At 32.1% G+C, this 23,978-nt stretch overlaps 6 protein-coding genes across 7 annotated transcripts in view; 3 read left to right on the forward strand and 3 right to left on the reverse strand.

The window, feature by feature from the left end:
• Window positions 1-307: 307 nt before the first annotated feature.
• LOC149907255 (uncharacterized) lies at window positions 308-7,214 on the reverse strand. The gene is made up of 5 exons (XM_090103625.1): window positions 7,038-7,214; window positions 3,566-3,647; window positions 2,502-2,747; window positions 1,945-2,074; window positions 308-731 (listed from the first exon to the last, which is right to left on the reverse strand). The coding sequence occupies exons 1-5, from the start codon at window positions 7,094-7,096 to the stop codon at window positions 367-369; spliced, it is 882 nt and encodes a 293-aa protein (XP_089959751.1). The 5' UTR covers window positions 7,097-7,214; the 3' UTR covers window positions 308-366.
• Window positions 7,215-16,474: 9,260 nt separating this feature from the next.
• LOC149907256 (uncharacterized) lies at window positions 16,475-22,577 on the forward strand. Its single transcript, XM_090103626.1, has 4 exons — window positions 16,475-16,710; window positions 21,701-21,916; window positions 22,058-22,187; window positions 22,383-22,577. The coding sequence occupies exons 1-4, from the start codon at window positions 16,621-16,623 to the stop codon at window positions 22,511-22,513; spliced, it is 567 nt and encodes a 188-aa protein (XP_089959752.1). The 5' UTR covers window positions 16,475-16,620; the 3' UTR covers window positions 22,514-22,577.
• On the forward strand, window positions 17,157-18,792 carry LOC149907257 (uncharacterized). Its single transcript, XM_090103809.1, has 2 exons — window positions 17,157-17,437; window positions 17,553-18,792. The coding sequence occupies exons 1-2, from the start codon at window positions 17,254-17,256 to the stop codon at window positions 18,788-18,790; spliced, it is 1,422 nt and encodes a 473-aa protein (XP_089959935.1). The 5' UTR covers window positions 17,157-17,253; the 3' UTR covers window positions 18,791-18,792.
• Window positions 19,100-20,882, reverse strand: LOC149907258 (uncharacterized). The gene is made up of 3 exons (XM_090103830.1): window positions 20,646-20,882; window positions 20,154-20,318; window positions 19,100-20,069 (listed from the first exon to the last, which is right to left on the reverse strand). Exons 1-3 carry the CDS (start codon window positions 20,747-20,749, stop codon window positions 19,100-19,102), a joined length of 1,239 nt encoding a protein of 412 aa, XP_089959956.1. The 5' UTR covers window positions 20,750-20,882.
• Window positions 22,349-23,978, reverse strand: part of LOC149907259 (uncharacterized) — a 62,953-nt gene continuing 61,323 nt past the window's right edge. Inside the window, exon 21 of the mRNA XM_090103621.1 lies at window positions 22,349-22,423. Coding sequence (XP_089959747.1) covers window positions 22,404-22,423 — 20 coding nt within the window. The 3' untranslated portion in view covers window positions 22,349-22,403. The remainder of the gene's footprint in view (window positions 22,424-23,978) is intronic.
• The window catches only part of Sym (symplekin scaffold protein), a 90,973-nt gene continuing 90,770 nt past the window's right edge, over window positions 23,776-23,978 (forward strand). Inside the window, exon 1 of one of the 2 annotated variants that reach the window (XM_090103622.1) lies at window positions 23,776-23,947. In XM_090103622.1, the coding sequence (XP_089959748.1) occupies window positions 23,900-23,947 (48 nt within the window). In that variant the 5' untranslated portion in view covers window positions 23,776-23,899. The remainder of the gene's footprint in view (window positions 23,948-23,978) is intronic. The other variant, XM_090103623.1, reaches the window with a different exon arrangement.

Raw genomic sequence — 23,978 nt, forward strand, 5'->3', positions numbered from 1 at the left:
AAAATTACTTTGTCATAATATTATAAAAATGCGAATTTTATTCCACTGAGTTTATAAAATACAAGATCTTTCAACACACGTAAATTATATTATACTGAACACTGGTACAATTCTGCAGATTCTTTATTTTAATAATAATTATGAAATATTCCTATTCAACCTTGATTTGTTTGATATGTTATTTTCAAAGTATATACTCCGCAAATTCTGGTTTTGGAATTATTCTCTTAGTGACTATCTGAATTTGAACACATACTGAGGATATTAAAATCATTTGCTAGCCGCCCTATCTAACGCTGCCTCTTCTTCTGAATCTAATATATTGGATTAACTATTCATTTTAAATGAATTCAGCGTTTCAAGGCTTTAAGAATGTTCACCTTCAAGTTGTTCCTGGTTAAAAATAATAGGGCCATCTTTGAAATTCAAAATCTTCTCTTCGTTGTTTTCTTGTGGATTGTCTGCAGCATCATTATTAGTGTCTTCAGGTGTTTCTATTGGTATATTTACTTGTGGTATATTTACTACATCAGATCTATGTTCAAGGGGAACGGAATTGTAGCAAGTCATACATTGATATAGTGTTGTTTCTGCGAACGGTGTGACTGTTGTGGTCGGAGTTTCTGCACTGTTGTTTTGATTGTTGAGAACATCGCCTGGTACGATCCTTGATTTTCGCGACATTTGCTTATAGAGACTGTTAATTGCCATGAGGTTGTAGCCGTCGTAGCCTGAAAGCAAGAATAGTTATCTGTTATAATTTATTATTATTGTATAAGTATAATATACATATAAATAGAGATCGGAGGAATATCTCTACTGACTTTACTGTACTCTTTAAGGTAATTAAATTATGGCTCGTTTTTTAATTTGACTATTCATAAGAAAATATATTTACAAAAATTATTAATGTTACAAATTTTTAGTTCAAGGTAGTTTAAATATAAATGAAATACATCAGAAAGATGCGAACAAGTAGGAAAATAAAGAAATTATTTTACCTATTATTAATTCAAAGTAAAAACGAAGGTACTTAAATAATTGTATTCTGAAAATGCGTCTTTCCAAACTATACAAGGCCAGTACGCAACGGTGTGAAACTAATCACGTATAGTTTGGAAATAACTTTTTTACAAAGTTCTTCCAATCTATACAACAGCAGTACGCAAATACTCGCGTATACTTTGTAGTAAAGTAAGTAAGAATAGCGCTCCAAAATATACAGCGCCAGTACGCATGCGGACTAATCGTGTATGTTTCGGAGTAAGCGCGGCGTCTTTTGCATTGCTCGCGTTTATATTATTGTATTGCTGTTTTGAAATCTATTATTAAAATGCATGTGTATTGTGTATATAATGTTGCGTACTGATCGTATATTTTTTGTATCGAGGATGCTTGTGTCTTCGACTATACTGCACGGCTTACAATTTACAATAGTGCTAAAATGTAAGAATCTAATAAGTCCAGAAGAAGACGGTTGCGAGGCGACGGAGCCCCGCTTTGCAGGGCTCCTATTTTTGTGTAGTTAAAAAAAACACGAACCTAACCTAACCAATAGGTAACCCTTATATCTGTTACCTATTTAGTTTTCTAAGCTTACCTAATAATATTTTTATTCCATATTTTACTGAATCAATCAAGAAGAATAAAAGTAGATAGATATAGCTGTACAAGTCTCTGATTGCCTATATATTTATTATTTCGCTCAAGCGTAAGTGGTGTAGTAGCTATATTTAGTTATACATATTTTGCGTACTGATCGTGTATAGTTTGGAACGAAGAAGCATGCATCCGCGTTACAAAGTATACACGATCAGTACGCAAAATTCGTGTATATATTGTAATAACAAACTTAAAATCAGCATTACAAAGTATACACGAGCAGTTTCCTATGGATGCGTTCTGGCTATGTATAGTTTGGAAATACGCTCTGAAAATACTTACATGCATCTACCAAGAAGAATATTTGAAAGTACGGATCGAGAAAGAACTTGGAAGAGACCATAATAAGAATATCCACCATCCAGTTGGGGAGGATTATATAGAAAGCTACTTGCAACAATCGAGGCTTTTTCTGAAATAAAATTGTTCAATTTAATTTAAAAAGAAACTATTTCTAGTTACTATTTCTTTTAGTAGGATACTTAAATTTAAAACCGCTAAAATAAAAGTGATACAATTATTATCTTGAACTAGTCCAATAGATCGATTTTATTAAAGACGTTAAATGTTAGATTTTGTTTTATTTGGGACCTACATTCACGTTTTACCAACTTTTTACATTCACATTTTACCAACTTTCTAGCTGGCATATCTATAAATCTCGTGTCACAATGTTTGTCCTCAATGGACGCCTAAACCACTTAACCGATTATAATAAAATTCGCACACCATGTCCAGTTCGATCCAACTTGAGAGATAGGATAGTTTAAACATTTAGGTACCACGGGCAAAGCCGGGGCGAACCGCTAGTTATACTACTAAAAATATAACAAACTTACACAACATATTGAAAACAACGTAGCAAGCACTGCCCAAACGTGCAGAAACTTCAGAGCGATCCACATTATCTCGTAAACAACGAGAGATATCAATGTATCTTGTATGGAAAATAAATCATCATCCGTTAGCGTGATATTTTCTTCCTGACTAACTAATATAATGCTTACTGAATTTAGCACCCATTTCGTTTTAAATATCCGGATAAGAATGAACACGCTGTATATGACTACTGCCACAATCCTAACCTGAAAATTATATAATTAGTCATAAATTATTCATAAACCTAAGATAAGAGCGCAGCTTCTAATGAATGTCTTAGAATTCAAAAATATCAAATTTCGTCATGATGATGATGATATGAAATGATGAAAACATTCATGAAAATATCGAAATGATCACGATACCGTCTTTATCCTAAAAATGTTTAGAAAGCAAGACTTTTTGATAGTTATACCACAGACTAATAATAATATACTACGGGTTATACTCTTATTATTATCTAATTATTATATTAAACGTATGGCATTAAAAAGATTAAGTATCATTTCCAGTATAAATACATAATCGTTCTGAATATCTACGGGCTGTCCCATCGTCGGTAGGTACCTAGTACCTACACTAAGCTCAAAGGAGGCTATAGTTTTGCATACGCTGAGTACGTAAAAAATAATTATAAAACTCCAGACGCATTTTTTTTCAAATAGATGGATTCTTAAAACTCTATTTGTACACTGTACACCCCTAACAAGCAACCCGCCCAACTTTGCTACCCGCATGCGGCATGTCAGGTATCGTTTAAGATTATGTTTTCATAGATAAAATGCTTTAGCGAAACGGTTTATGCCGGCTGCGCGAAGCTAGAGACGAAAACATGGATTTTAAGGAAAAATGTAGCAAAAAATGTTTTATGTAATTTTTTTGTTTAAGTACTTTTTAAGTGATCAGTGTATGCAAAACTACATGTCCCTTCGTGCTTAATAAACCGATAGTGGGAAACCTTGTATATGTTCATGTCGATAAACTATTAATAGCGTAAATTTATCAAATTCAAGAACACACTTACCAAACTTATAAAACATCTTATTGAGATCCCGACCGAGAGCGGACAGCATCCACAGTACCTGCTCAATTCTGGCCAATTTAACCTGAAATTAAAAAAAAATCACATTAGGTACTTACGTTAACTAGGTCTATTAATGTATTTTGTGGAAGGTTTATTTCATAAATCTTATATATAAAATTCTCGTGTCACAATGTTAGCCTGCATACTCCTCCGAAACGGGTGGACCGATTTTCATGAAATTTTCTGTGCATATCGGGTAAGTCTGAGAATCGGCCAACATCTATTTTTCATATGTAGGTACCACGGGCGAAGCCGGGGCGGACCGCTAGTATATCTATAATAAAACTGCTTATAGTTAGTAAACAGGGCTAAATATTGATCATTTGGTCATCGAGATATATTACTAGAGGGGTTATTCCAAACAAAAACATTGCGCGCGGCCGATGTGGTGGGGTACGTGTGGAACGAGCGAGGCGTGGCTTCAAGTTCAAAGATTAAGCAATGCGTGCAGATGCGACACATTGTGCAATCTGTTTACTCGGTACTATCTGGTGGTACTGATACTAGGGAATTAATAAAACGAGGATTTTATATTAAACTATGTATTTTAATTTCCTTTAAATAATATCAATTTATTAAGCTTTTGTCGTTTTGTGTAGTAATCAATAGTTTTATCAGTTTTTGCTTCATGATGTAATTTAAATGGATACGATGATTCAATGTTGATGGCGTTTACGTATAAGAAACTCACATTTTGAAAAATCTCACGCGAGATTCGAGGATGGGGGAGGGGTTGAATAAATTCTCACGACATCTCACCAGGGGGGGAGGGAGGTGCAGAAAATTTAAAAAAACACCTCACGTAATTTATGGACGCCCCCTTACTCGATCACAATTTTTGTAACTTTACTATAAACGGAACTACATTTAAAAATATACTTTATTTATTGAGTTATAAGGTTGCTTCCATTCTGTTTATTTACGTTCTCAAAAACATCAATCGCTGCAGAGGTGGCTTGCGACAAAGGCGGCTTGTGTCAAAGGCCTCGGCGATATCATTTAAGAACATAATATTATGTACTTTAGGCAAACTTGTTATAAGATCTATTTTACTTTCTTATTAGTCCATTTGACAAGGATATTGGGTAAGATACCTATTGGAATAATTTTATTATTATGTATGTACTTATTAAATCCGCGAATAAAAAAAATTTTTAGTCGTGAATATAGAAATTGGGTCGCATTTTTTTAATCCGCGAATAGTAAAAACACGAATAAAGGAAGCGCAATTAAGGAACTTTTACTGTATTAGTTTCTGTGAATGTTGTGTTTATTTGTAATTGTTGTGCATAATAATTTATAAATCCTATTGGAACAACTATTGATTAGGCTTTTTTTAATAAATAAAAATAGGTAAATAAATAAATATTACTTAATATAACCTACCGTTTTACTTTGCGTAGTCGGGTAAAAGTATAAATATTTAGGTACTACACCACGGTAATCTTTCCTAGTAGATATTGTATATACATAGTTAAAAAAATCCAGTTACATTTTTTTAACAGACTCATCGATAGTGTCACGTCTGTGCTGTTAGTCTATGAAAAATGGCGCGAAACGCAGAACGCGTGGTGATTTTTCGCAAAATGATAACAATATTAGTAAAATGCATGACTTACTCATAATAAGGAAACTTACTGGTGAAAAGTCACTCCTCGGGCTTTGTTTGTATTATGGGAACTGTTAAAACAATATCTAAGCAAACACGAAGGCATTTTGAACAGAGCAATAACACGTGTTGACGCGGCAAGCGGGGGGCACAGTCCGACACAGACTAAAGAGACTTGTGATTCTTACCTCTAGCTCGTGTTAAAGAGAGTGTAGTAGCGATCGCCTCTCTAGTACGTAGTACATTCTATCTCGATGCATTTGGTTGGTGAATTTATTAATGTTGTAGAAGATTCGTAATCAATGAAAAACAGGTGTTTTTTTAAGTAGGTACTACAAAACTAAGCGAACGAAAGTAGCATTGCAGTGCCATACATTTTACAGTTCAAAAAAAAACAAAATTGGAAATTTTGAATAAATCAAAGAAAAACAAAGACACCACTACAATGTGACTACAATTTTTCTTTGTATGTTACAAAATAATGTTTACTAAACAAAACATCTTGTGTGAAACAAAACATCTTGAGGAAACTAGCATCAACGAAGATGTACGAGGATTCAAATTTCAACGACTTGTGACTTTCAGCTCTTTCAGGGTGGTGGATCTGGGCCTGGGCCTTCATAAGAGGGTCGTGTCCCAGCAGTGGAAATAAATATGGGCTGATAATGATGATAAAGGTGTTGATTGTGCCCTAAAGCGTGAAATGTCTATGGAAATATAAAAACAGCTGGTAACAGTTATCTAAGAATAGAATATACAAAATAATTACGCAATACATGTTATCTGTACATAAAAGAAATTTTTAACTATCTAGGAATTTCGCGTCAGATATATTGCCGACAATTTTATAATATGGGAACTTTACATACTTATATCACATGCCCTAATGAATAAAGTTGTGACCTGAAGAATATAATAAATTTCAACTATTTTTCAGCGGTGGTATTACTGATGGTCAAATACAACTCGGGCGCCTTTCCATCTGCAAGAAAACTTCCGCGAGAAATGTCCACAGTCTGTCTGACAGCAACTTGTAAGTCTAATTGCAGGTGAAACGCGGAATTAGACTTACAAGTTGCTGTCAGACAGACTGTGGACATTTCTCGCGGAAGTTTTCTTGCAGATGGAAAGTCGGCCTTAGTCATTCCATCAATGATTTTTTTGTGCATGAGCATTAAAAAGGTCACCGACAGATTGTCTCATGGTATTAAATATATTAAAAATCAATATACCTACAATAAAACTGGATTAATTACTTTCATAATAATTATTTTAAATTAATTTAATGGCAAATTATTCGGGCCTCATTTTATCTATTAAAGTCATCAATCATTTATCTTGCAAGAATTAAAACGATTAGATTACCAACATCCTATTAACAATGAGATTTTGTATTTCTATTTACTCTAAATAAATTTATTTTTAACTCGATGAGAAGACAACTTCATACTACAAGTGGATAAATTTAAATTCATCACTACATAGTATAAAACAAAGTCGCTTTCTCTGTCCCTATTTCTCTATGTCCCTTTGTATGCTTAAATCTTTAGCTACGCAACGGATTTTCATGTGTTTCTTGAATAGATAGAGTGATTCAATAGGAAGGTTTTAGTATATAATTTATTAGGTTTTAGACAAAGCGGGCAAAGCCGCGGGTGGTAAGCAAGTAACACATAAAGGAAAACCGTAACATAAGAGAGAGACAAAGTTTTAACAATAATGATAATTGATTATGATAAGTTTGATGATTATTTCTAGAATACAGTAGTATTGTCATTGCATTCGTATAGGTTAAGGTCTTACCTTTGTAAAGACTTCATATTTTTGTTAAATATCGCAACAATTTTGAGTCTAAGACTCATTTTGCTGTTCTCAAACGCATATGTTTATTTTATTTACACATAGTCACTATTAATAATTCCTCACAAACAATCCATTTCAATGAAATAAAAACTAAACGAGACTGCTTACACGTTGAGTAGAATTTACTAAATATCCGTCTTATCTGAGTGTCGATAATTATATCTTATCAATAGTAAGGTAAATACAATTATTTGGCGATGTTATGTGGATTTTTTATTAGTGTAATTACGGTTGAAAATTATTTTGAATCCTGTAGTTTATTGTTTGTAAGATCATCTTTTGAATTAATTTTATGTATATTTGTTTTATTATGATACGAATAACATTTTAAATTATTATGTATGTGTTTCTCTGTAAAGATTAATTCTTATAAGTTTTAAATACTATAGAAAGACTGTAGCAGTCATAAAAAGATTTTTATTTCGATTTAAAAAGACTGAAGTTTTGAACTAAAATGTAGAGTGCAGTAACTAAAGGTGATATTATATGATGATAGATATATTTTCTTTTATTAACAAATTCCAAACAATAAAACAGCAATTTATTGGTTGTTAATCAACTTGGAAACATTTCATAAAACATGTTGATAAGTTTAGATAAATATAAAATGTTCGTGCGCAGTTTCTTACGTTTTATCTTGAGATAATTTAATGATTAAAAATGTGATAAAGCTCTGCGTGATACTTTTGTCTCTTTAATATAATTATTAGGTTTCCATTTTTTAATTTTAATAATAGTGTATCTATTCGATTGTAGCTTAGATTACTAAAATTATCTAAGGATTGTAGCTACTCTATCTAGTATGTATCTACTTGGTATCTACAGTTATCTAAATTTTTTTATAACTTGGTATTCCATTGGTATACAATAGTTCTTGAGAGTAGTAATTATAAGTATTTACATTAAACCACTGTATTAATAGTAAAGTTGAGTAAAAACTCAACCTTTTTTTTAATACCAAGGATAATAGAGTTATAGAGCCATAAACATTATCTACTATATTACTGTCAAAAACCTGTGATAATTGTAAATAATGTATTTTATAGATACATATCTATTTAATGAATGAAAAGGTATTTCATGTTCACTCATAATAAATAATTTTAATTTAGTAGGTAGATATATTACGTTTACAGTTGCTATCATAGAATAATTATTATTATTTAATTTAAGTAATGCCTGACAATAGCCTATTAAAATAGACTTATAGATAAGTAGTTGGATAAGTATTTAATATTGATAAAAAACAGCAGCAGCAGTAACTTGAGGTATTTTTGCCACAAAAGTGGTGAAATGAAAAACGATAGAATATCAATTTCAAGGAAAGCTAGGATTGTATATTTTCCTGTATATTTTCAGTTATGAACCTTAGGTAATAAATACATTTTCGTTTCAGTTATGTGTCTTAATATAGAAGTAATCTTGCCGACTGTGAGAAAGTTCTTATTATTGTACCCTTTACGAAATGGATGTTTATTAATATTTGTGTGGACGTTGGTAAATTATTAATTCTGATTTTTTATATACCATTATATTTCAAATATTTTAAAATAAACCTTAAGCTGTCTTAATATTGGTTTTATAATGTAGTTTTGTAGATAGGTACTCATACCTTTTACTCATTTTCAATTTTAATCTTAAAATTTGGATTTATAAACGCTCTGAAGGAAGAAGCCTATGTTCATAAGATTTATTAAACACACTTGGCAATAAAATTGTTACCTAGGATTATTATCTATTACCTATAATAATTTTCAATGTAATAAATAATAATTGTTCTTAATTTCAGCTCAGAACAAGTTTCGACGTCATTCTATTCTCAACAGCCTTGCTAGAGTCTCTAATTGGAAAGCCTTTTCCTCTCGGCACCTTATTTATTCAAGGAAAGTCATCAGATGACAATTTATACCTTGTATACTATTCGTATATAGTGCTAATTATTAACGAATCTTTGCTACTAGTGTATACTATTCATTTGGGCATTGGAGTATGTCAGGTAACTAAGTTTTTAAGGGCTGATTTTTCAATCCTTGGTTAAAACTTATTCGTCGAATAACGTAGTAAACTACCATTTATGAAAGGTATTCTAATTGCCCGTATTTGACAGTTTACGTGACATTTTAATATTATCGTGTAATACTTTATTGGACGGGTAAGTTTTATCCAAGGATTGAAAAATCGGCTCTAAGTAAAATTTTTATTCCTTCCTTTTTTGTAGTGTCAATGATATACTTATACCTAGGACTTTAGGGAATTCATACGATTGTATAGAAGCGAAAATTAGTGTTTTGTAAATTGTATGTAATGATTATATTAAAAAATTAAATCTATCCCAAAAAAACCAATCGAAACTATATATCAAGCCAATCTGTGAAGCCATTGCATCATCAAAATGTGTTCAGTGGTTTACGCGTGAAACAGTAACGAGTACATAAATCATACAGTTATATTAAGCAAAATTTAGTAGCTATATTGAAATTAGTATAGCCAACGTGACGGGCGTTTAAATCAGTTGCCTTTCCGCACCCTGGAAACCTTGGCAACCCGGGGCTTACCCCATAATATGGTCAAAAGGAATTAACAGTAATAGCACCATATGACATATCTATCTGAATTTACAAAATTTGGAGTGATTCAAATAGGAATCATAATGGGTCTTCCCATACAACGAGAATATGATAAGAAATATCGCGATTATAAAATACATACTAGCTTTCCGCCCGCGGCTTCGCCCGCTTGTCTAAAACATAATCTATACTAATATTATAAAGCTGAAGAGTTTGTTTGTTTGTTTGTTTGTTTGTTTGAACGCACTAATCTCGGGAACTACTGGTCCGATTTGAAAAATTCTTTCTTTCGGTGTTAGATAGCCCATTTATCGAGGAAGCTTATAGGCTATATTTCATCACGCTACGGGCAACAGGAGTGGAGCCACGGGGGTGAAACCGCGCGGAGCAGCTAGTAAATTATATACGTACTACAACCTTCGAAATCCGTTGCGTAGTTTTAAAGATTAAAGCATACATAGGGACATAGGGACATAGGGACAAAGGGACACAGAAAGCGACTTTGTTTTATACTACCTATGTAGTGATGGTGTATCCTTTATCGCTTTAATACCCTCCTCAGTCCTTCATAACATAGAAGTGATACTACAAAATCACTCTGTTGCGACGTGAATGAAAGACAAATATGCCTTGATAATACTACACTTAATAAAAACTTCTAATATTATGTGTATTTCTAAGAAAAAAAATATGTATTATCAATACCATTTTGATGATAAGCTGGAACAAGCAGATAAAGATTTATAATTATTGTTTTGATATAAATATTAAATACCGTAATATATGGGTACTAATAGATAAAACACTTAGTTCGATCCCATGAATAAACCATGCTTAAATGCTGCTAAATATTTTCTTGTATGTTTCATAAGCTTATACACTGGGGTAGATCCCTTTAAAAATAATAAAAAGTGCAAAAAAATCGCAGTCGGATGAAACCCATTAGAAAAGGAGGGGAATATGATGAAAATTAAAGGAAAAATAAATTACGGTCAATCCGAGTTCGGGAAGTGGGGGGGGGAGCTTTTAAGAGAAAAAAATGGTTTCTCTCGATTTCCGACAAAACTACAAGTCCTACGGAAAAAAGTTCAATGGCAAAGTTGTAGGTAATAAAAAAATCTACAACTTTTGTATTGACAATTTTTTCACATAACCTCAAAATTTAGGTGAAAAATTCAAAAAACCAAGTTTTTGGTTTTTTATTTTTAACTACTTCAAAATTTATTTTTATTCTACGACATTTGGTAGAAACTTGCTTTATTATGTCCCAAATACACTGTAATTTATTTGATTGAAAATATTTATTTTTTCGCCTTATTTTGAATTAATACCAAAAAAACAACCTAATTTTCAATCGAAAAGTCACCCGTCAAAATATCAGCTTTTTTCAAAAACTTTGGGAGCCTTTTATTAATCAAAATCTCTACTTTTATATGGTGTAAAAAAAATAAACCTTACCATAGTAAATGTTCTCAGGAAATGCTTACAAACAGTGTCATAATTAGCTTTTACTAAATCAGGCACACTTCTCGAACTCTATATCTTCTTTTGTATCGGCTTTTCGGTATCGGTCAATTAGGGAAAGCTGGCATGTTCACAGTACTCACACTTATGCAATTTCACTTACAGTATGTTCAAAAATAAATGCGACTCTAGTTTCATTTTAGACTTGAATTGTAAAATGGGTGCGTTGTAGATATATATATATATATATATATATATATATATATATATATATATATATATATATTTATATATATATATATATATATATATATGCAAATATAATTACTTATGAAAGCTCTCATAATTTACCTGTAAAATTATAATTTAAAATTAAATCAATTGATGAAGTTAATTATTTATTCTAATAATAATCAATTGGATAAAAGTATTAATAATCATTCAATTATCAAATAATAATTAAATTCCTGACTTTGGTCGAGTAAAGATATCTAAGAAATATTATATTTGTAGTAAGTACGTAATACCTACCAATACGCGCTAAAAAATATGTGTTACATGTTTATTGTATAATTTTCACACTATTGGTTTTAAACTCAAACTCAAACATTTATACAATTAGACTTCTTCTAGAAGCACTTTTGAATCGTCATAACAGTTTAACAGTTTTAACATTAACCACCAATTCAGAAAGCAGTATCTATAGAGAAGAAGAAGAATCTATTTAATCATAATCGTAATCTTCTACTTCACTGTAACTTTCATCGCTCGAAGAACTCGATGTTTCGTTGTCGGAATTTCTTAATGTTATTATAAATGAGTCAGTGTAATTATTATCTACTTTTGGTTCTAATTGAATATATTTTTCCTCATGTTCTCGCGTCTTTCTCCAAACGTCACTAAACATATCCAGACTAATAGCATTTGCTTCCTTTATAAATAATTCTTCCACAGTTTTCAAGTTAAAGTTCACATTTTGTGATGCTACTTTCCCTTTAATTATGCCTCATAGTAACTCTATTGGGTTGAGTTCTGGATGGTATGGTGGAAGGCGCAATACACTATGTCCATGATCTTTGAGGATTGCATCAAGTAGGTAAAAATTGTGTATAGTTTGGCTTATTTTTTTTAATAATGTGATAACTCTGATTATTAATTAGTAATTTGATTTTTGAAAAAAAAATGCCGATTTTAGTCAAAATTTATATTTTTCTAACAAGATCCTTATCATCCAAATTTCCACCTTGGTGAGAAAAATTGACATTTCTGATGAAAATGAACAAAAAATTAAATGATTTTATTAAATACCGTAAAATAGTCTATAATTCTTCCATTTACTGTATCACAAAATTCTTCATAGATTTTTAGATATTCGTACTACACCAATTACATCACCCTGTATTTATAAACAATTGCAAAATATGACACATACATAGGCCGGGAGATACTGACACAAAATTTCGGGTCATTTGTAACAGAATGGCGGTTCTACAGAGGTCTTATTACGCAATGACTAAAAGAAAAATGATGGTCAGAACTCAGAACGCTGGTACCGGCGGACTAGTCGCGTGGGCGTTAGTCGAACTCGTCGGATAAATAGCGAAAGTCAAACAATTTGTAACACAAAAATTTTAGAATTCACCGATAGCCCATAAAAAAGATGTAGGCGGTAGTGTCATGCCATACTTTTCCGGTGTAACTTACAGCCCCCCATACCGACGCGATGCGTTGATTAAAAAAAAAAACAATTCAAACATTTGTACCAGGCTAACTTTTGCACAGGTAATCATCATCGTGCAGACATTTACGAAAATCACCATGCCATACTTTTCGGACGATTCCAAATGGCCACCATACCGCCGAAAATCTGCAATAAAAATTTTTTTTCGCCAAACAATTTGTACCAGTATTGCATTTGGATTTTTGGAGAGTATTTGATAAAATGTGACCATTATTATATTTGCCATACTTCTAGTAGGGGGAAAAAGTGCTGCCATACTTGAAAATTAATTTATTCGTCACGTTTCAAAAATACGACTGTACAATACGTAAAATAATTTTTTACAGTATGGGATCATTATATTCTGTTTGTTTGTATACAATTCTACCTAGAAAAAAATATCGCAGATTGCAAACATGGGGCGGATGATTGTAAGACTTAAGCCAAGACGTAAAAAAAAATGAAAAGAATTGGCGATTTGTACCAGTACGGCATTTTTGGAAAGTATATGATGCAACGTGACCATTATTATATTTGCCATACTTTTAATAGAGGGAAAAATTAGTGCCATACTGCTACAAATCGTTCAAACTACGAATAAAATCTTACAATAAGAAAAAAATCTTATATACATTCGCCACCTCCCACAGGTATGGCACTATCACACTTCTATTTATAATCATTCAGGAGTTGTTGAAAAAAAAATTTAGGGTGGTACAAATCGTTTGGCGAGAAAAAAAAATTCAAAAATTTGCAGATTTTCCGCGGTATGTCGACCATTTGGAATCGTCCGAAAAGTATGGCATGGCGATTTTAGTAAATGGCTGCACGACGATGGTTACCTGTGCAAAAGTGAGCCCGGTACAAATGGTTGAATTGTTTTTTTTAAATCAACGCATTCACGTCGGTATGGCGGACTGTAAGTCACATCGTAACTGTATGGCTTGACACTACCGCCTACATCTTTTTTAAGGGCTATCGGTAAATTCAAAAATTTTTGTGTTACAAATCGTTGGACTTTCGCTATTTATCCGACGAGTGTGACTAACGCCCACGCGACTAGTCCGCCGGTACCAGCGTTCTGACCATCATTTTTCTTTTTGTCATTGCGTACTAAGACCCCTCTAGACCGCCATCCTGTTACAAATGACCCGAAATTTTGTGTCAGTATCTCCCGGCCTAACATGTGCAATGTGTAAATGTGTTGACGTTCCAGCTCTTCTTAATATACCTATAATATTTCAAAAGAAAAAAAATTATCTGTTCTAAGTATAATATTTTACAGCATATTCAAAAGCAAAATGATGTCGATAAAAACATTTCAGGTAGTTTGAGAAGTGTGCCTGATTTAGTAAAAGCTCATTTTCACACTGTTTGTATGCATTTTCTGAGAACATTTACTATGGTAATGTTTATTTTTTTTTACACCATATGAAAGTAGAGATTTCAATGAATAAAAGGCTCCCCAAGTTTTTGAAAAAAGCTGATATTTTGACGGGTGACTTTTCGATTGAAAATTAGGTTGTTTTTTTGGTATTAATTCAAAATAAGGCGAAAAAATAAATATTTTCAGTCAAATAAATTACAGTGTATTTGGGACATAATAAAGCAAGTTTCCACCAAATTTCGTAGAAAAAAAATAAATTTTGAAGTTGATAAAAATAAAAAACCTAAAACTTGGTTTTTTGAATTTTTCACCTAAATTTTGAGGTTATGTGAAAAAATTGTCAATACAAAAGTTGTAGATCTTTTTATTATCTACAACTTTGCCATTGAACTTTTTTCCGTAGGACTTGTAGTTTTGTCGGAAATCAAGAGAAACCATTTTTTTCTCTTAAAAGCTCCCCCCTCCCTTTTCCCGAACTCGGATTGACCGTAATTTATTTTTCCTTTAATTTTCATCATATTCCCCTCCTTTTCTAATGGGTTTCATCCGACTGCGATTTTTTTTTGTTTCAAAAATTATCTACTCTAGTCTATTAATCGATTCTCAATTCAGAAAACGAATGGGGTTTATCAGATCTAAAAACTAAAAAGTCTCCTCTAAAACGAATACAGAGCTTATTCGCGAGAATTTTTGACAAATTCATATTATACCATAATTAACCATGGCTGGATATTGCGTTCATAATACGGATTTTCCAGTCAGTTCGATTCACGGCGTACTCTCTGGAAATAGGAGGTCATTTAATACGGCTCCAGATCGGGTCATAATACCGTAAAAAGCATATCATTCATATGAACTCTACATATTTGCCACATAAACTTGTTATTGTTCTCTTTTAGGAAATCCCATACTTATTGAAGCAGTATCTAATATGTCGGTCTATAACATGGTTTACGGAAATGCTGTTTCTATCAATACTTTGTAGCGTACACAAATCGCTTATCGGGTGGTATTTGGGTATTTTAATATTTGTTGGTAAGTTTTGATCTTTTTTTGTTATTAGATCAACTGACGTAGGTGTTTGAAGTCGACTCTTCTCTATAGAATGAATTTGCTTTCTATATGGACTGGACGATTTAAAAAAGCTTACCTACAAACGAAGTCTGTTGTTAGATTAATCCATTTTCAAATACCCATGAAAAAATATAAGATTTTACCAGCAATCAGCTTCTATCCTGACTTCTGCCAGAAATAAACTCTTGGTGACCTACCGGAATACCACACTTTCTACAATCAAATTATAAGTTGTATTCCTGTCAGTAAGTATTATTCCTCTGTTTTACTTTCTATTTTTTTTGTGTTACAGTTTTAGAGTTCTATGCGTTCGTTGTGGTGTATAGTTTTTACAGCACCCTAGTGGATGATTGTAATATGGATAAATAAAAATAATAAATATGACACGCCCAATTATTGTATTGTAGGTTTGATTAGCCTGCGAATACTTACAGGTAAGAAATTCTTAAATAATAATAGACTTATGAAAAATGTAGGGCCTTACGAATTAAATTAGCTATGTAGCTTCTTGTAAATATTATTTCATTGTTATACGATATTCACACAATAATAACATACCTACCTAATATTATCGTGAATCTGTTCTATAATATTATAACTAATGTACTTACGTATTTACAGAGATGTAATTTTATTTGTTGGAGACACCTTGCTATAAAAATAGCTGCAAAAAATATAATGTATACATAGGTATTATAATATTATAATCATATTATGAGCATAACAAGCGTTTAAAAGTTAGGTATGTACTAGCTGGACGATATTCTTCCTATTGCAGCATTATAACACATGTCATATTTATATGTTATCTCTGAATAGGTATGCTATAAATAAACGCTGGGTTCTGATAAAAATATGGGCAAAATACAATACTTAGGTACCCACTTATCTGACTAGTAGGTATATACCTGTCTATTGGATATTGTGTTTATGACCAAACTCCTCACAAAAATGATAGACCGATTTTTATGAAGTCTTTTGTGTATATTTGAAAGATCTGAGAAATATAGGTCATCATTTTTTTATAGGAAGCAAACTACTGGTTTAGCTAAACTAGCAAGCTAATAAAAAATTGCATCAAAATATTTCTACTAAATCGGTCAGCGTTATCACCGCGTTTGTAATCCTATCTGATAAGAATACAACGATAATATGTCAACCCGGCTACACCTTTCCTGCAGCGAACTAAACTTTGTGTAAAAATTACTAAGGTGTAATATAAAAATAGACGAAAGTATTCATTAGTACGTGCATTAGCTATCAAGAGACATATTATTGACTAGTTCTTAATTAACTGTATGTGATTATAAAATGGGTTTTCAGTTGTTCCCTACTTTCAAATCGTGTTGTTTTTGCCTTTCCCTGAGAAAGGGATCGCTGACGATCGGATATGTTTCTACAGTGAGTAATTATGATTCATTATTTTTATTTATTAGCTGTATTTTTTTATCTAAATAATAGATGTTGTTATTGTGTATGAGCAGTCTTCGATAACCTCTTTAACTCTATGTGAAAAATACCTATTAGGTACTACATATTTAGTTTGCTTATTAAACAATAATAGACAAAATCATTTTTTCAGTGTGTAATATTGAAGTTTGTCAATAGTTTATTAGTTATTACCACCTATTGCGCTAAACCGTACATTTTAAGCTTTTCTCATATATGTATTATTAATAAACCAAGGGTCAACAAGACATTAGACAAGGGATTCCTATCCTATCTATTTGGATTTGGGCTGACAGATGACATTGACATTTGACATTTCTCAAAGTACGTAGTATTGCCATATTTACATTTAATTGTATGTAACATGAAACTAATACATATATTAACTATGTGAATGGGGAAGACAACTGTCAAAGTGGCGCTGTATACGATTGTTCCAAAGTATCTGTCAAATTGTATAGCATCTTAGAGAATTTCTTCACAAATATCATCAAAATGACTAAATGTTGTGTAATTGGGTGTAAAAACGTTGGCATTCACAAATTCCCAATAAATCCTACTATAAGAAGAAAGTGGATAGCTGCCGTAAGGATTAAAAACTTTGAGCCTAAAAAAACGACGAGGTTATGTCGAGATCATTTTCATGAAAATGACTATCAATCATTAAGTGTGACTACAGGTGAGTGTTATAAACGTTAGTTCTTTCATTTAAGATAGCCTCTGTAAACCTAAATTAATAACATTACATAATGTCAAAAAAACATAATAATAATAATTGTTCATCTTGTTTTTAGGTTTGCCTTGTGCACACAAGTTTTTAAAGAAAGACGCAGTACCGAGTCTCTTTTCATGGAACCAAAAAAAAATATCAGCCAGTGCTTGTGCAAGAGACGAAAGACATGCAAAAAGGAACCTTCAAAAGGTTTTTCAACAGCAATCAAGTGAACATCCATCTACTTCAAGTGACCCACAGCCTTCAACATCTACAGGCCCACAGCCATCGACTTCTCAAGATCCACAATATATAATGGAATATCAAAGAGAGTTAGAAATTTCTTCCCTTGATCCACCTGTTGATTGTGGTGACAATGTTAATCAAAATAAACAATCATCAGTTGCTACTCAGACTGCCACAATGCTGTCTCTTTTTTCAGCAGATATTTTACTAAGCGATGAAGAGTCAGTAAAGTTTTACACTGGCTTAGAAAATTATGAAAGATTTCAATTTGTTCTATCAACATTACTGCCAATGGCAAATCATCTTAAATACAGGTGGAGTGGGGTAAGTGGAGTTTCAACTGAAGATCAGTTTCTTATGATGCTGATAAAACTTCGAAGAGCAAGTACTGATCTTGAACTTTCTAAAATGTTTGGTATCAGTAAGACACAAGTTTCAAACATTTTCATCACGTGGGTGAACTTCGTCAATGACTTATGGTCAATGATAGACATTTGGCCTCAAAGAGACCTTGTTCATTTTTACATGCCAGCAGAGTATAAAGAAAACAAAATGCCAACAAGGGTGATTATAGACTGCACAGAGATAGCCATCACAAAACCAAGTGACCCAAAATCACAGCAAATTACTTTTAGCAATTATAAAAATAAAAATACAATAAAGTTTTTAGTGGGCTCTACCCCTGGAGGATTGTTATCCTATTGTTCTGAGGGCTTTGGTGGCTCAATTAGTGATCGGCAAATGATTGAGAGAAGCAAGCTGTTGAAATTGTGCGATGAAGGAGATAGTATAATGGCAGACCGAGGCTTTAATGTTCAGGACCTATTTGCATCCAAAAATATTGGTATAAATATACCTAGTTTCTTACGTGGGAAAGCTCAATTGCCAGGTCTTGCTCTTTTACATGACAGGAAAATAGCCTCACAACGTGTACATATAGAGCGCTTAATTGGATTAACCAAGACATATAAGATATTAAAAAATGACCTTAATGCTTACTATGTGCCGTTAGCTTCGAAAATATTTTTTATATGTTTAATGTTGTGTAATTTCCGAGAGTGCATTGTAAAATAAAATAAAACTCATAAATAAATTTTAGCTGTTTTTATTTTATTATAATAATCTTTATATAAATATTTATTTATGATTTCAGGCTTCACATAATCATTGAAAAAATAATCTAATTTTAGTAACATGTCTTTTAGGAATACCTCATCTTTTTCAATATAAATTACTTTCATGTCTTTAAAAGTATATATAATAAAATTGCAGAATTTTCTGCCACTGCAATACATTTGTCCTTGTACTTGAAAATAATATGGACAGGTTTTTTTTAATAACAGTTCTCCATTTTGAGTCTGAATGTATGGTACAGTTTCAGGACTAATAAGCCTGTTTCTGCTTACATTTTATTTCCAAAACAGTATCTTCGCCAAGTAAGGCATCTGGTGAGGCACTTAGGTAGGGCCTATCTTTTGATATAAACATGCCACACTGCACAGGAACCAGCCCATATGTTTCTGAATATTTCTTCAGTGCATTTGGTTCATTTATTAGACCATGCGCTGTGGCTCGGGATGAAAATTTTTTTTGTTTGAGTAACTGTTTTGCAAATGATTCTAAAGATTGTGCTCTTAGATTACAAACAGTATGAAAAACACTAGCTGTTATCCTACAACTACGATATTCATACCAAAGACAGTTAGAATTTTGATTTCTTGTTTCGTTTTCTATTTCTCTTATTTGATCTGCAGTAATTTCTAATAAATTGAGGCTTTTCAAAAGCATCACATCTGAAGTATCTTTTAAATAATCATGATCTTGTATAACCGCAATGGGGTTAGCAGGTCCATACAGTTGTTTCATTGGCATGTTAGAGTTCAAATTCAGAACAAGGTTTCGAATTCTGTTATTATAGGCTATTTTATCTATAGAATTCATAGGATATGCCTCAAAAATAACATTTTTGCTGTATCTTCGTTTCACAAGATTTTGAGCCTTAACTGGAGTTCCTGTAAATATTCTTTTTGGTCTGTGGAACGTTTGGAGTTGCTGCGTTTGTGACTCTGTTATTAATATTATTTTATCTTTGCGCATATGCAGTATAGCAAATAATACCACACCAACATGTTTGCAGTGTGCTTCAGTACCTGCTCCGGCAGGACATTCACAATGACATTCCTCAATACCACCCTGGTCATCTATCTTGATGTCAACTTGATAAGAAAGTTTTTTCATTGTCTTCTGGACAAATCCTTTTATATAGAAGTATCCACTGACAAATGCAGATCTTATCAATAAGAGGAATCTGGCTTCATATAATTTCTCTGACGCATCGGTTTTTTTGTTGAATCTGCAAAATTACAGAAAACGTTAGTATTCTTGTAAAATAGCAACAATCATCACAATAAATTAAAACCATTAATTATAGATTTACCTTTCAAAATAATATCTAATAAATTGTCTTTCAATTGGTGGTAACAAAGAGTTACTATTTATGTCATGGTACATCTCCAGTGGTGGAAGTACAATAGAGGGTTCCATTGCATTTGGAGAGAGTTGTGGTGTATTAAAGTTAAAGTTTTTGTCATACAGCTCCAACCTGGAAAAAAAAACTATTAAACATCACTCTATAGCCCTGAAAGTTAAAAAAGCCATAAGCCATAGCCTTAGTATGTATAAATATAATCCTGAATTACTTTAGCCTCAATAATTCTAACTTAAATACTTAAGATTAGTTACACAACTGTATTCTTTGCCACCATAGAAAAATGAGGAAAAACATAATAAATTTACAAACTATTGAATAATAAGTTACTCAGTTATGATATTAATTGTTCAAACATTGTAAGAGAATTGATTTCAAAGGTCCAAGTTGGCCTAGACATATGCAAAAACAAACATACAGAATTTTCTGTAGGAGTCCTACCTTTCCACTAAATCAGCTTTTCTTCCTTTTACAGAGGCCCCTCTTCTCTTTAACTCAGCTTTGAGTTCAAGCACGCTCCAAGTAGCATACAGTTTCGCATCCATGTTGTCGAATAATCGACAGTAGTCTCCCCAGAATGTGTTTTTTTTGCTTTGTTTACACGCTTCAAGATTGTCAAACTGACGCCATTAAGAACAACCGTACGCAGCGCCATCTGAGATTAGTTTTATCTTGCCATCCCCAATACCCACTCAAGTGCTGAACGACCGGGAGCCGGTCGATCCACATTCAGGGGCTTGTGCGTTGCGACCGGCTCCCGGTCGATCAACAGTCGTGGGTTTTGCGTTCGCTTTATAAAACGGTCTAATAACCTTCCTCTTTCTAACTTATATGACATGTTAAGGAAAGAACAGGCTAGCTATAAATCAAGATAACAACATAACCACATGATTTAAGTGGCCCACTTTTCATGACACATTGAGTAGGTAGTTTTTTGTACAAAAAAATAAACAAGGAATGTGTAAAAAAAATGTATGGGAGGGTATGATGTTTTTATTTTCTCGTAAGAAGAGTGTAACAAAGGATCAATAAATATTAAAATCTCACTGAACAGCTGTTTTAATTTTTTATTAGCAGACAAAATGTAACAAAAATTACAAGGGTACATTTGCTTTGACTTACAAATTGTTTTTATTTATTTAAATGTTACCATGTTTTGACAAGGCATAGACTATTTTATTATCTATGAATATACATATATACTTGCAAATGTGCTAGATAAAGGAATCTGAGATAATCGACTTTAAAAAAATATTGGACCGCCAAAAACCCCAACTGCGGCGGCACCGGGAGCCGGTTCCGCACAAGACCCGATTTTTGCAAAATGGCTCCCGCACTTGAGTGGTTAAGTTCTGTATAAAAAATAACATTCAAATGTCCAAAACATTTGTTTAATTTTTATCACTATAGATTACTTCCAATTTGTTCTCTTTACAAATCGTCCTAATCATGGTGTTTAAAATCTGACTAAAAAATAATATACTTTCTTGTTGCAGGTGTTGTGTACATTCGCATTGGCCATTATTTCACTATCTCTGTACAAAGTTATAATTTTTGTGAACGAAAAAAAGGATGACACCACCTATGCGGAACATACACCGGAGGAATTGAAAAAAATTGCCATAAGTTTATACATCACACATGCGTACTTGATAACAGTGTTTATTTACAACATAATTATTTGCATTGTTCTAATTGTTGGTGTGCATAAGGTTGGTATGTTTTTGGTAAAGCTTTTTGTTAATGTGTGAATTTTAAATATAGCATTAATTTCCTAACTATACCTACGTCCTAGTTTCGTACATTTTATTAAATTATATTGTAATCTATAATATTATATTTTATAATTTCAGAATAATACAAAGTTTATGCGAGATTATTTTAGAGCTGGATTGTTCTTATTATTATTGGCCCTCGCTAATGTTGTCGTATCAACGATTTTTCTACATTTTGTTGTTACATTGATGCTACTTATGTGGAGCGGTTGGTATTTACTTAAATTATTCAAAATTATGATTGTATTATTGTTAAATATATTTTGCTATATAAACTTATGAGGTAGGGAATAAGATAATTTATGATAAAAATGTCTAGGGAAAGATCCGACCTAACTCAACTTTGTTAAATAAACTAACAGTTACCTAACTAATTATTATGTATTTTTTTTTTTGTTTTCAGTGGTCATTTTTTACTGTCTTGTTATTGTAAGAAGCTGCTATCTGGAAATAGAAGAAGAAAATAAGCCTCCGTCTTTTGAAATGCAAAATTTATACAATCCACCGAGACACCCACCAAATTTTTATGCCTAGTCAAAAAATATATTTATTTTTTATTAATATAACAATAAAATAAGTCTGGATACTTTTAATAACAAATATAAATACATCTACTCCTCAAGATTAAATAAATATGTTTATATAAGATGCAATACTTCTAAACAATAATATAAATATGGCCGATTTATACTAAAACACTTGAATGAATCACAATTATATGAAAAAGTAGAGAGTTAACAGGAGTTAATAATTGCTGTCTGTCAGTGAAAGTCCCATCAAAATCGGGCCAGCCTGGTCCAGCCATTCCTGAGATTGAACAATATGACAGATAAAAATTGTAATAATTACTATTTTGGTATATGTACAGGTACAGTGTATCCATTCCTATGCATTTAGTAAAAATCGGTAATTTCAGTATTAAAAACAGACACTCCAATTTTATTATTAGTTTAAATATATTTGAATCAAAATTCATAATTTATACATTTTGATGTTACAGTCCCCGTTTTCCAATTAACAGCACTAGAGCGCATTATGCGGCATAATGCTTAACGTTGAATGTTCCAACTACAGCAACGCTTCGCACAATCGAGCACTAGAAAAAGTAATGCGCGTGAATTGATGCGTGCAATCGATTTATCGTTAGTAATTATTAATTGTTGGAAAAAAATTTAAAGCTTTCGTTTCATTGTAGTTTTTTCGAAATAATCAAAGTTAATTCAAATTGTGTTAAAAAAATAAATATAAGTATGGATGAAGGTACAAACATTGAAAAAAATGTTAATGAAATAATCAAAATCCAAATTACTTAAAATAACCGTTAATATTTTTCAACCAATTATTATAATGTATACCACTTTATTTACACATTAACGAGGTTATTGCTAACTCTATGAATATTTTTTTTTCAACACTGAACTTAGCGCAACCTGCTGGTGCGTTTCACGTTCCAATTAAGCATCAGCATAATTCGGCATTGTGCGGCACTGAGTCGCATTATGCTCTGTAATTGGAAAACAGCCAGTACCTACGTGTTACAGTTAATTAATAGTGTAGGCAACTGGCAACACCATCTATATTATCCGTCACATGTCAGAGCTTCAATGATTATTAACCACCCGAATGAAAAAGTCGTTAAGTGTCATCATAATATTCACTATTCCCCTTCAATGGCGCCTACAAGTGGTGTGCTAGAAAGAGACGCAACATTAAAAATAACGTCAATGTCAGCCAATTACGTTTTCTATCATTATTTGACGACGCGAAATGTCACGTTCACGTATAGTAATTAGTAACGCAATTCGCGTCGCATTCGTGTTTTCGAATGATGCTAGATTAATTTAATTTTAAAGTTATTTGTCTAGGAATTATCATACAATGAAATAATTGTTCATTTAATTATTATAATAAGTTGCAAAAATGTCGACTAAATTTCAGCAAAATCCAAATGCGGCTTTGGAAAAGCAGGTTCGTTGTAACGTGAATTGTTTTGTATTTA

The sequence above is a fragment of the Colias eurytheme genome, chromosome 7, assembly GCF_061535395.1.
Source record: "Colias eurytheme isolate Ceu_HAF_F1 chromosome 7, ilColEury1 Martin Lab GWU primary, whole genome shotgun sequence".
In the NCBI taxonomy this organism is placed as follows: domain Eukaryota; kingdom Metazoa; phylum Arthropoda; class Insecta; order Lepidoptera; family Pieridae; genus Colias; species Colias eurytheme.

Excerpts from the sequence above, each read along its gene's own strand:
- LOC149907255 (XM_090103625.1), bottom strand. The coding sequence starts at position 7,096 with ATGAGTCTTAGACTCAAAATTGTTGCGATATTTAACAAAAATATGAAG. Across the intron at positions 2,748-3,565 it reads TAAGATGTTTTATAAGTTTG|GTTAGGATTGTGGCAGTAGT; the intron begins GTAAGTGTGTTC and ends TATAATTTTCAG. Across the intron at positions 732-1,944 it reads ATTCTTCTTGGTAGATGCAT|GCTACGACGGCTACAACCTC; the intron begins GTAAGTATTTTC and ends TCTTGCTTTCAG.
- LOC149907256 (XM_090103626.1), top strand. The coding sequence starts at position 16,621 with ATGGGTTTTCAGTTGTTCCCTACTTTCAAATCGTGTTGTTTTTGCCTT. Across the intron at positions 16,711-21,700 it reads CGATCGGATATGTTTCTACA|GTGTTGTGTACATTCGCATT; the intron begins GTGAGTAATTAT and ends TTCTTGTTGCAG. Across the intron at positions 21,917-22,057 it reads TAATTGTTGGTGTGCATAAG|AATAATACAAAGTTTATGCG; the intron begins GTTGGTATGTTT and ends TTATAATTTCAG.
- LOC149907257 (XM_090103809.1), top strand. The coding sequence starts at position 17,254 with ATGACTAAATGTTGTGTAATTGGGTGTAAAAACGTTGGCATTCACAAA. Across the intron at positions 17,438-17,552 it reads ATCATTAAGTGTGACTACAG|GTTTGCCTTGTGCACACAAG; the intron begins GTGAGTGTTATA and ends TCTTGTTTTTAG.
- LOC149907258 (XM_090103830.1), bottom strand. The coding sequence starts at position 20,749 with ATGGATGCGAAACTGTATGCTACTTGGAGCGTGCTTGAACTCAAAGCT. Across the intron at positions 20,319-20,645 it reads AAAGCTGATTTAGTGGAAAG|GTTGGAGCTGTATGACAAAA; the intron begins GTAGGACTCCTA and ends TTTTTTTTCCAG. Across the intron at positions 20,070-20,153 it reads ATTAGATATTATTTTGAAAG|ATTCAACAAAAAAACCGATG; the intron begins GTAAATCTATAA and ends GTAATTTTGCAG.